At 41.5% G+C, this 12,654-nt stretch overlaps 1 protein-coding gene across 7 annotated transcripts in view; it reads right to left on the bottom strand.

Annotated features, from left to right (window-relative positions):
• Positions 1 to 899: 899 nt before the first annotated feature.
• Positions 900 to 12,654, bottom strand: part of LOC110501500 (sodium-driven chloride bicarbonate exchanger) — a 55,420-nt gene continuing 43,665 nt past the window's right edge. For 3 of the 7 annotated variants that reach the window (XM_021579106.2, XM_021579112.2, XM_021579105.2), the window contains 9 exons: positions 10,052 to 10,213; positions 9,515 to 9,628; positions 9,232 to 9,393; positions 8,542 to 8,793; positions 6,873 to 6,941; positions 6,488 to 6,661; positions 5,507 to 5,629; positions 4,217 to 4,284; positions 900 to 4,086 (listed from right to left, as the gene is read on the bottom strand). In XM_021579106.2, coding sequence (XP_021434781.2) covers positions 3,891 to 4,086; positions 4,217 to 4,284; positions 5,507 to 5,629; positions 6,488 to 6,661; positions 6,873 to 6,941; positions 8,542 to 8,793; positions 9,232 to 9,393; positions 9,515 to 9,628; positions 10,052 to 10,213 — 1,320 coding nt within the window. In that variant the 3' untranslated portion in view covers positions 900 to 3,890. The remainder of the gene's footprint in view (positions 4,087 to 4,216; positions 4,285 to 5,506; positions 5,630 to 6,487; positions 6,662 to 6,872; positions 6,942 to 8,541; positions 8,794 to 9,231; positions 9,394 to 9,514; positions 9,629 to 10,051; positions 10,214 to 12,654) is intronic. The other 4 variants (XM_021579108.2, XM_021579107.2, XR_002470218.2 and 1 more) reach the window with 4 other exon arrangements.

Here is a 12,654-nt window from a genome sequence, read left to right on the forward strand (position 1 = left end):
CTTTGGCCATAAAGGTCATCGTTATGTTTGGAGGAAAAAGGGGGAGGCTTGCAAGCCGAAGAACACCATCCCAACCGTGCAGCATCATGTTGTAGGGGTGCTTTGCTACAAGAGGAACTGGTGCACTTCACAAAATAAATGGCATCATAAGGAAGTAAAATTATATGGATATATTGACGCAACATCTCAAGACATCAGTTAAAGCTTGGTCGCAAATGGGTCTTCCAAATGGACAATGACCCCAATCATACTTCCAAAGTTGTGGCAAAATGGCTCAAGAACAACAAAGTCAAGGTATTGGAGTGGCCATCACAAAGCCCTGACCTAAATCCTATAGAAAATGTGTGGGAAGAACTGTGCGAGCAATGCGTGTGCGAGCAATGAGGCCTACAAAGCTGACTCAGTTACACCAGCTCTGTCAGGAGGAATGGGCCAGAATTCACCCAACTTATTGTGGGAAGCTTGTGGAAGGCTACCTGAAACGTTTGACCCAAGTTAAACAATTTAAAGGCAATGCTACCAAATACTAATTGAGTGTATGTAAACTTCTGACCCACTGGGAATGTGATGAAAGAAATAAAAGCTGAAATAAATCATTCTCTCTACTATTATTCTGAAATTTCACATTCTTAAAATAAAGTGGTGATCCTAACTGACCTAAGACAGAGAATTTTTACTAGGATTAAATGTCAGGAATTGTGAAAAACTGAGTTGAAATGTATTTGGCTAAGGTGCATGTAAACTTCAGACTTCAACTGTACACAAGATACATAATAAACAGTCATACTTCAGCTCTAAAGACCAGTAACAATAGCAGAAAGTAAACTTAATATTGTTTTGCAGTGCCATGTTTCCTTACACTGCTTCACGGATTTCTTTCACAAACAAAACTGATTGAGTGACTTTTCAAACACATTTATTCAGAGCTAAGTACAATTAGTAACACGAGTAGTAGTAGCAGAGTAGAAATGTTAACAAGAGATTTCAAAATATTGTGCAGACACTGATCATTTAAAATGAAGCAAAAGGTGTTATGGATAAATAGGCTTAGAAAATTAGATGTGAACAAATTCGTTGTTGGTATTTTACAAAGGAAATATAGTTTAATAATCTTTATAACAATAAATATAGCTCCTATAAATGTTCCCCTTCTAGAAAAAGTGCTATTGCATTTGTTTCTATAGCCATGTATGTTGTCCTTTAGCAGACGCCTTCAAGTATCAGTTAAGCTTCATATTTAGTTACTGAGTGGACAATCATTCCTGGGCACACACACTGCCCCCATGACAAACAACTCAAATAAAAAAAGAACAAACAAGCATTAACTTTGCAGCTTGAAAATATTGATATACTGCAATAACTGCAACTATTTCAACTTTGGCAACAAATATTTATGATTTAAAATAAATGCCAGGATTATATTTTCTTCTTGAACATTGTTTCAATACTATCTATTGATATGCATAACAGTATTCTACAACGTAAGTCAGGCGTTTTACTAATCAAATGCTCAATGCAATGTTTGCTCTTTGTACAAGAATAAATTGCCAACAATAAATAATATAGAAATGCTATTTTCAGCTAATCTCTTTACTGGTAGTAAAACAATTGGAAAATATTCTAAACTTAAAGACTATTGCAAATAGCTAAACTCATAATGCACATGTTTTAACACAGATACTGTAGATTTGTATTTGCCAATGAAAGTAGCCAATTCCTGCAGTCAAACGACCTAGTGGCCCCATGGGCGAAATGTTTGTTTTTTACGCCGGGATGCAAACTTAAAAGGTAATAAAAAATGTTTAAACCCATAACCATCTGTGTGAGGTGTATACTTTTGTTTAAAAGTAGATTTAAGACGACCAAGAAACACTCCAAGTGACCCTGATTTAGCCCACTGCAGTAAAAGGTTCATCAGATGCTGTATATTTCATAAAAGTGGATTAATTAAAGTTGCATGCATACAGTACATTTTCACTTTGCCTATTTTGTAGATATATGAACTCGTCAATTGTATATACTGATGCACAGTACATAGTCTTTAACTGCAGTATTGTACACACTTTTTTAATCGATTGTTTATCTGGTTGGATAATTTAGCAATTTCAAAACAACTGTCATATTATGATATTGAAAAAAATACAAAAACATACAAAATACATTCAATAAATTAAAAAACAAACACAAGCTGAAAACAGTTTCTCAATGTGACAGATATATCCTCGACAAGTAACATTCCGTTGCTTTCACATACAGTCAAACTTACCTCTCCTATATCACGCGGGTATTACTTGACATTTAAAAACACAAAAACAAATCAAAACAAAGAAGCAGCTTCCGACACATAAACTATAAACACTAACGCTTTTGAACACAGAAAGATTTACAAGACAAATGTAAAGGAATGGTAAACTGTGGCACACAATTTTGATTTGTTTTCAACGCAGTGGAGGGGGAAACGTCATAGACTTGTCTCCCTTGCGAAGCAGGCCTTCTGCATATTTCTCCTCTTCTTTTGTTTCCATCCACTGTTCTTGGATAAGCTGTGGGTATCAACACTGGCTGTTAGTGCTTTCAAGTATGCAATTTCAGAACGTAGCTTATATCAGCTGTCCGGCTCCAACAATGGAGATTCTCCATTATGAATCATTTTTTTGTCAAGGATTAGACTTAATCTGTGTCCCCAAATGTATCATCAACTGATGTTTTAGTAGGGAGGGGCTCTAACGTGAACATTAACACCATATTGATGTGCTTTAGTAAATTGCATGGTAATCCCATCCCATACAGAGTTGCACTGTATGTTCAGGCAGCTGAGAAGTATAATGGGATCAGAATCTCAGACAATGTTCATGAAAGAGCAGTTTTCACAAGAGAGATGTACTAATATAATTACACTCTCCAGCTGTTGCGTAATGGGAGCCTGCAGCTAGTACGCTGTAGTGCTCCTTGCCGAACTGCCCGTCACGGCCATTGGCTGAGGCATAGTAGATTGGGTAGAGGGATGACTGTCATGCTAGCAGAGCCTGATTGGCACAGCAGCATCATGTTGTCAGAGATGCACTTTCCTACATGCACTTTACATCCTTGCTTTCTCAGTCATGTCACTTTAGACTGAGCACATTCATCTGTCACTGCCTGTAATACGCTGGGTTTATATTCCAAGCAGTGAACAGGTAATGGATTTAGCATCCATAATATTTACCTTTGCCTAACATTGGCAGTCATCAAAGAGTTTCAAAGAGCATGTGCTCTCCCAGTGTTCATGAACTCGAAAATGCATAACATGACAATTTGAAAGATGAAAAATAAGCAGCATCTAATTTCAACCTGATGGTAAATTGAGGAATAAGACATTGTACAATCCTGCCTCATATCATGCAAAGATAAACATAATTATTTTTATTCCAAAAAGTGATGGTCACCAAATGGAGTAAGGAAGCTCAAACGGGCACGGGGATCAGACTCTTACCTTTGAGGGGTTCAGCATCTTAGAGGACACAAGAGAGTTTATGACAGAGATGGAATGGGAAAATACAGTCAAGAAAAGTCATCAGTTCTAAAGTGGAGAGACAACTCCTTTCTACAGTGAATAAGTAGCATCTAGTTTCAACCGAACGGTGAATCTGCAATTTCGTTCATATACAATAGCCATGACATATCGATATCCTGAAAATTCTCGGAGCATAGAACTTGGGTCAATAAGAGGCATTTTATGAATTCAATGGTACATTGTCATCTGTTTCCAATATAATGGTTATGACACGGTATCTATTCAGTATAGGAGGTATCCTAACTTGAGATATTCTCAACAAACTCCATATTTTCACAAGGATTGATGCCATGGGGAAATGTGCAAGAAAGTTTGAGTTGCAGGCACATATCTTAAATTAAGACACATTTTTTATACAAACTGACAGAAGAGAAACAAAGATACGTTTTAAATGGAAAACCCCAATGTGCTGATTTTGGGGAAACATGCTTGAGGCAATGCAATACCATTTTGAGTTGTCGGAGTTGACATTCCACGTGTTTCCAAAAGAGCCTTTGGACATTTCATCTGTGATGTTGAGTACGGATTCACTCCTAAAAAACAAGACATTATCATGCATTATAATACACAACAAACAGTCAACTATTTTACTACCAATGAAGCTTGAAGTCTTTTTACAGTTTAAAAAGGGAGATATAATGTCATCATAACGGCCTGACTTACTTTTGATATCCTTCTAATGGTAATTGCACTACTCCCTCTTCCTCTCCCAACATGCTTTGCTCCTCCTCCTGAAGAATATGATAATCAACAGGAAGTTGTTAAACTATAGTGATAGTACTATATATAATTAATTGGTTAAAACACATGCAGAGATAAATCATTACAATAAAAGTTACATATCTACAGTAAAAATGAACATTATTTTGAGTTATTGACATAGCCTTGTTCTGTTCAATGTTCTCTAAGGCCTTGCTGGCCTTATCTCAGGGTAGTAAGTTGGTGGTTGAAGATATTCCTCTAGTGGTGTGGGGGCTGTGCTTTGGCAAAGTGGTTGGGGTTATATCCTGCCTGGTTGGCCCTGTCCGGGGGTATAGTCGGACGGGGCCACAGTGTCTCCCGACCCCTCCTGTCTCAGCCTCCAGTATTTATACTGCAATAGCTTATGTGTCAGGGGGTAGGGTCAGTCTGTTATATCTGGAGTATTTCTCCTGTCTTATCCGGTGTCCTGTGTGAATTTAAGTATGCTCCCTCTAATTCTCTCTCTCTCTCTCTTCCCTCGGAGGACCTGAGCCCATGCCTCAGGACTACCTGGCCTGATGACTACTTGCTGTTCCCAGTCCACCTGGTTGTGCTGCTGCTCCAGTTTTAAATGTTCTGCCTGCGGCTACAGAACCCTGACCTGTTCACCGGACGTGCTACCTTGTCCCGGACCTGCTGTTTTCGACCCTCTCGTCCTACCACACCTAACTCTAACTCTGAATGATCGGCTATGAAAAGCCACCTGACATTTACTCCTGAGTTGCTGACCTGTTACACCTTCTACAACCACTGTGATTATTATTATTTGACCCTGCTGTTCATCTATGAACATTTTAACATCTTGGCCATGTACTGTTATAATCTCCACCCGGCACAGCCAGATGAGGGCTGGCCACTCCTCATAGCCTGGTTCCTCTCTAGGTTTCTTCCTAGATTCCTGCCTTTTCTAGGGAGTTTTTCCTAGCCACCGTGCTTCTACATCTGCATTGCTTGCTGTTTGGTATTTTAGGCTGGATTTCTGTATAGCACTTTGTGTCTTCGACTGATATAAAACGGGCTTTATAAATGCATTTGATTTGATACTCTAAATAACTAAATTCATGTTGTTACTTCAAAAGAATACAATATAAAAATCATTCAAACTAATGAGAGTCTGGAACTTTAAAGCCAATTATCTCAGAATCATATTTTTGCAGATAGAACCTTATAGTCTCAAACTCTAGCTTTGTTATGTAGATGCTATTTTCATACCTCTTCTTCGGCTTCCTCCAATTTCTTCTTCTTACTCTCTGGCATGAGATCATCCAGCCAGCTCATCTCTCTCTTGGTGAAGAAGCAATCCATCAGCTTCCTAATAAACACCAGAGCCAACACCTGCAAAGAACACAAACACACTTACTACTTAACTTACTATTCACGGATTGCATGTTTCGTCAAAATATAGTTTTGAACGTTCGTTTTGGACGGATGCCTAACTGAGCATTCTACTTAATGCATCTACATAATGCATCATCAAGGAGCGCTGATGAACATTTAATCAAAAGTGCATTACGGTGGCTTGGAAATAGAATGACATTCAAAAGGAGAAAATAATTAGTAGGAAAACCTTTTGTCATCATTTTGATGTCACCAAATTTACTTTAGATGCCGTATAACATTAGCTAGCTAGCTAAAATTGAGGGGGGGGGCACCGGATTTTAGCTAGCTAACGTTTAATTGCTAGCTATTCATGACGAACTTTGCTAGCTAATGACAACACTGCCATCTGTCTAAAATAATTTGACAACATGATAATGCTGGCAAAGTTGTTTCCTACAAAATATGTCTCTACTTTATCAATGTCATTCTATTTCCATGCACTATAGTGTAATTTCGACGAAACAGTAGTTATTCTCCGTCCAGAATGGCTGAGTTTATCACCACTAGAGGGCTGATAGATGGCTTGAGAACGTTCAAAAACAATGGCATGACGTGACCGAGTGACGGAGGTGCAACCTATGACACTCAGACAAAATTACCTACTAAATAATCTTTGTCCCAGCAAGAACGGCCCATAGGGCAGGAGCCTATCTCCTGTTTCTGGTGTGGACGCATTCTAATGTAAAACTTAAGTCAGTGGCTATACTGTACATCTCATAGTGGTGCTAATTGTGTTAAACTACAATGTGGCCAAATAAATCCACATGTAACCTATGACCCAGGGAGAAAGCTAGGAGAAAGGCATTTGCTAACCATCATGGGGAAGACAATGGCATAATTGGAGGTCTTGATGACCCAGAGCATGACCAGGCAGCTGAGCTGGATGATGGTGAAGAGGTGGACCTTCCTCAGGGGAACGTATCTCAGGTAGATGAAGTCTGGCTGGTGCTTGGCTGGCATTCCAAACAGCTTCAGACGGTCAAAGAACTGATGAGCAATAGAACAAAGGCTTTACATGATAACCTCAGGAGCATTCAATTCAGGCCAACTGTGTGGTGATAAGTCTGCATTTTCTCAAGATGGTCTTTTTGAACTTAGCTTTAGATGTTAGCCAAGTGTGTTAGAACTTAGCCTTACAAGCATATTTTGACTGAGAGTGTACTTTAACTTTATCTGAGTGTGCTTCGTGACATCTTACCTGTATCCCTCTGAGCGAAGATGCTCCCATGTACAGGAATACTCCATACAAGACAGGCATGGGAATATACTGAAGGGACGAGAGCAATCATATTATGATTCAGTTATACAAGCATCAGTAAAGACGGGAAACAGTCGAAAACGTGTGCTTGAACCACATAAAACATAATGGTATAAATTATCTGTTCACTTTGAGGCACTGCAGACTTATACTCTGGGTGCAAAATAAATACAACTTAAGCAAGACAGAGATACTTATATTGCATTCGGAAAGTATTCAGACCCATTGACTTTTTCCACATTTTAATACATTATAGACGTATTCTAAAATGTATTCATTTTGTTTTCCTCGTCAATCTACACACAATACCCTATAACGACAAAGTGAAAAGAGGTTTTTAGAAATGTTTGCAAATTATAACAAATAAAAAACAGAAATACCTTATTTACATAAGTATTCAGACCCTTTGCTATGAGAAATGAAATTGAGCTCAGGTGCATCCTGTTTCCATTGATCATCCTTGAGATGTTTCCACAACTTGATTGGAGTCCACCTGTGGTAAATTCAATTGATTGGACATGATTTGGAAAAGCACACACCTGTCTACATAAGGTCCCACAGTTGACAGTGCATGTCAAAGCAAAAACCAAGCCATGAGGTCAAAGGAATTGTCTGTAGAGCTCAGAGACGGGATTGTGTCGAGACACAAATCTGGGGAAAGGTATCAACAAATTTCTGCAGCATTGAAGGTCCCCAAGAAAATAGTGGAACCACCAAGACTCTTCCTAGGGCTCGCACCCGGTCAAACGGAGCAATCGGGGGAGAAAGGCCTTGGTCAGGGATGTGACCAAGAACCCAATGGTCACTCTGACAGAGCTCCAGAGTTCCTCTGTGAAGATAGGAGAACCTTCCAGAAGGACAACCATCTCTGCAGCACTCCACCAATCAGGCCTTTATGGTAGAATGGCCAGACGGAAGCCACTCCTCAGTAAAAGGCACATGACAGCCCGCTTGGAGTTTGCCAAAAGGCACCTAAAGGACTCTCAGACCATGAGAAACAAGATTCTCTGGTCTGATGAAACCAAGATTGAACTCTTTTGCCTGAATGCCAAGCGTCACGTCCGGAGGAAATCTGGCACCATCCCTACGGTGAAGCATGGTGGTGTCAGCATCATGCTGTGGGTGTGTTTTTTTTTTTCAGAGGGAGGGACTGGGAGACTAGTCAGGATCGAGAGAAAGCTGAACGGAGCAAAGTACAGAGAGATCCTTGATGAAAACCTTCTCAAGAGTGCTTAGGACCTCAGACTGGGGCGAAGGTTCACCTTCCAACAGGACAACGACCCTAAGCACACAGCCAAGACAATGCAGGAGTGGCTTCAGGACATGTTTCTGAATGTCCTTGAGTGGCCCAGCCAGAGCCCGGACTTAAACCTAATCTCTGGAGAGACCTGAAAATAGCTGTGCAACGACGCTCCCCATCCATAGATTGATGAGGGGGGAAAAGGATTTAATCAATCTTAGAATAAGTCTGTAACGTAACAACATGTGAAAAGGTGAAGGAGTCTGAATACTTTCCGAATGCACTGTATATTACACTGTGATAGGAAAAGTCTTTGGACAGCCCGGAGGCTAGGGCCAAAACAATATGAGCTCAGAGAAGCTATCTGACCTTGAGCACAGAGGTCATGAAGACGGAGCAGCCCATGAGCAGGAAGATCATGAGGCCGGTGAAGCGCTGCTCCCGGATGCCCAGGAATTTGGGCTGTTCCCCGGGGGCCGAGCACTCCGACTCCAGCTTCAGACTGTTGACGTGGGAGATGGAGAGCACGGTGGCAGCCACGAACCAGGGCAGCCCCATGATGGAGCACACCCCCAGCATGATGCCCACCACAAACAGATCCAGATGGTACCCACAGCCTTTCTGTGGGAATTGATAGACAATACAGCACAACTGAGAATGCACTACTCAATACTTAGGAATGGCAACACTTTCAAATGGAATGTTTCAAGAAATTATGTTTACAGAAGTGCTCCACTGTCAAAATGTTGACTACTCTGCGATGATTAAAAAAAAAATACTTCTGAAGGGGGCTTCTTTAATCCATGTCAACAACCAGTACCAAACAGGTAACGGTCAGGCTATGGTATACAAAGCCTCCCAGATGATCTGAGCCTCCCCATTCCAGTAGCCTACTGCACGGTTTCCCAAACTCGGTCCTGGGGTGCACCTTTTGGTGTTTGGCCCTAGCACTACACAGCTGATTCAAATAATCAAAGCTTGATAATGAGTTTGGTTATTTGAATCAGCTGTGTGGTGCTCGGGCAAGGGCCGACTTTGGGAAGCACTGGTCTACAGTACCTTTAGTTTGTGCTCCTTCCTGTTGATGATGACCGCGGTGATCTGCTGGTCCATGAAGATGAGGATGGTGCAGAGCAGAGCAGGGATCACTGTCACTAAGGTGGTCCACCAAGGGTTGCCGCCTAGCGGGCTGATCAACCAACCACGGTCATCTCTGGTCGGCTGCAAAGATTTAAGTTCTTGGTAAATATTGCATCGACATAGCATGGCGACTGTCCATAGTGTAGAGTATCTTGAGTTAAAAATGTGGAATCACATGGTAATATCTTGTTATCTACCTCACCTTAAACACACTGGGGACTTTTAGTTTTGGAGACGGGACCCCTAAGACATAGTCCACCAGGACCATGGTAAAGATGGTGATGAACACAGCAAAATCACTGATGACGGCTCTCAACTGTGCAAGAGAGGGGTGCATGTCAACTGTCTGGTTTTAGCACGGGGGAAAAATCTATATTATTGTTCAACATCAAACTACTATGTCAATCACAGATTGCACAGGTAAATCAAACACAGAGCACCTTGGTTGTTGATTCAATTCTCACATGGGCCACACATTTGGCTTGAAGAAAAAACGTGGGTTCTGTGCTCAGACAACGGGAGAAAAAGTGCTGCCTTAAACCATAATAGAATCCAAAGGAAGTGGTGGAGGCAGACACGTCTCCATTAGAAACTCCGACAGTACTCAAATATGACCACTAGAGTGCTCCACTGCACCATGAAACTCAGGAGCATGACAGAAACCCTACCCTGTCTGCAGTCGAAAAACACATAACAGATACAAGTGGGATTACAGCAGGAACTGGGTCTGCTGCCTTACCTTGGTGGGGAAGTAACGGCTGAACTTGAACTCTTTGAGGAAAGCCGACATGAAGACAGTGGAGAAGAAGAGAACGACAGACCAGAAGAGAACATCTGGAATGTAGGGTCCATGAGGGCCACAGGCGGTGCCCACAAACTCCCCTCGCCTCTTTATGCAGTCCTGCAATAATAGGTGGTCATTCAAAACATCCTGTATTACAGGGTTGGGGTCAATTCCATTTCAAATCAGTCAATTTACACGGACAAGGGGACTGAGTGTATAGGGAATGTTGTTCCAAATGTGACTATTAAAACCTACCCAAACCAGAAACCGTGGATAGATGGCAGCATTCCCGCGAAAAACTGAAAGCGTGAACCATCGCATTTAATCATGGCAAGGTGACTGGGAATATGGTTGAATACAAACAGTGTAGTTACTCCCTCCGTTAGGCAATCAAACAGGCAAAACATCAGTACAGAGGCTAAGTGGAGTCGCAATTCAATAGCTCAGACATGAGACGTATGTGGAAGGGTCTACAGACAATCACGGATTACAAAGGGAAAACCAGCCAAGTCGCGGACACCGACGTCTTGCTCCCAGACAAGCTAACCACCTTCTTTGCCCGCTTTGAGGATAATACAGTGTCACCGACGCAGATCGCTCCCAAGGACTGTGGGCTCTCGTTCTCCGTGGCCGAAGTGAGAGACATTTAAGCGTGTTAACCCGGCCCAGACGGCATCCCCAGCCACGTCCTCAAGGCATGTGCAAACCAGCTGGTTGGAGTGTTTATGGACATATTCAAAAAATCACCGGGGGCACACTTCCTGCCCTCCGGGACATCGACAGCACCAGTTGTCACAGGAAGGCCAAAAAGATCATCAAGGACACCAACCACCCGAGCCATGGCCTGTTCGTCCCGCTATCATCCAGAAGGCGAGGTCATTACAGGTGCATCAAAGCTGGGACCGAGAGAGTGAAAAACAGCTTCTATTCCAAGGCCTTTAGACTGGTAAATAACCATCACTAGCCGGCTACCACCCGACTACTCAACCCTGCACCTTAGAGGCTGCTGCCCTATATACAATTGAAGTCGGAAGTTTACATACACTTAGGTTGGAATCATTAAAACTCGTTTTTCAAACACTCAACAAATTTCAAGTTGTTTAGGACATCAACTTTGTGCATGACACAAGTAATTTTTCCAACAATTGTTTACATACAGATTATTTCACTTATAATTCACTGTATCACAATTCCAGTGGGTCAGAAGTTGACGTACACTAAGTTGACTGTGCCTTTAAACAGCTTGGAAAACTCCAGAAAATTATGTCATGGCTTTAGAAGCTTCTGATAGGCTAATTGACATCATTTGAGTCAATTGGAGCTGTACCTGTGGATGTATTTCAAGGCCTTCCTTCAAACTCTGTGCCTCTTTGCTTGACATCATGGGACAATCAAAAGAAATCAGCCAAGACCGAAGAAAAATAAATGTAGACCTCCACAAGTCTGGTTCATCTTTGGGAGCAATTTCCAAATGCCTGAAGGCACCATATTCATCTGTACAAACAATAGTACGCAAGTATAAACACCATGGGACCAAGCAGCCATCATACCGCTCAGGAAGGAGATGCGTTCTGTCTCCTAGAGATGAACGTACTTTGCTACGAAATGTGTAAATCAATCCCAGAACAACAGCAAAGGACCTTGTGAAGATGCTGGAGGAAAAAGTATCTATATCCACAGTAAAACGAGTCCTATATCGACATAACCTGAAAGGCCGCTCAGCAAGGAAGAAGCCACTGCTCCAAACCCACCATTCAAAAGCCAGATTACGGTTTGCAACTGCACATGGGGACAAAGATTGTACTTTTTGGAGAAATGTCCTCTGGTCTGATGAAACAAAAATAGAACTCTTTGGCCATAAAGACCATTGTTATGTTTGGAGGAAAAAGGGGGAGGCTTGCAAGCCGAAGAACACCATCCCAACCGTGAAGCACGGGGGTGGCAGCATCATGTTGTGGGGGTACTTTGCTACAAGAGGGACTGGTGCACTTCACAAAATAGATGGCATCATGAGGGTGGAAAATTATGTGGATATATTAAAGCCACATCTCAAGACATCAGTCAGGAAGTTAAATCTTTGTTGCAAATGGCAAAATGGCTTAAGGACAACAAAGTCAAGGTATTGGAGTGGCCATCACAATGCCCTGACCTCAATCCTATAGAAAATTTGTGCGCAGAACTGAAAAAGCGTGTGCGAGCAATGAGACCTACAAACCTGACTCAGTTACACCAGTGCTGTCAGGAGGAATGGACCAAAATTCAATTTATTGTGGGAAGCTTGTGGAAGGCTACCCGAAATGTTTGACCCGATTTAAACAATTTAAAGGCAATGCTACCAAATAATAATTGAGTGTATGTAAACTTCTGACCCACTGGGAATGTAATGAAAGAAAAAAAAGCTGAAATAAATCATTCTCTCTACTATTATTCTGAAATTTCACATTCTTAAAATAAAGTGGTTATCCTAACTGACCTAAAACATGGAAAATTTTTCCTAGGATTAAATTACAGGAATTGTGAAAAACTGAGTTTAAATGTATTTGGCTAAGGTGTATGTA

The sequence above is a fragment of the Oncorhynchus mykiss genome, chromosome 22, assembly GCF_013265735.2.
Source record: "Oncorhynchus mykiss isolate Arlee chromosome 22, USDA_OmykA_1.1, whole genome shotgun sequence".
NCBI lineage: Eukaryota > Metazoa > Chordata > Actinopteri > Salmoniformes > Salmonidae > Oncorhynchus > Oncorhynchus mykiss.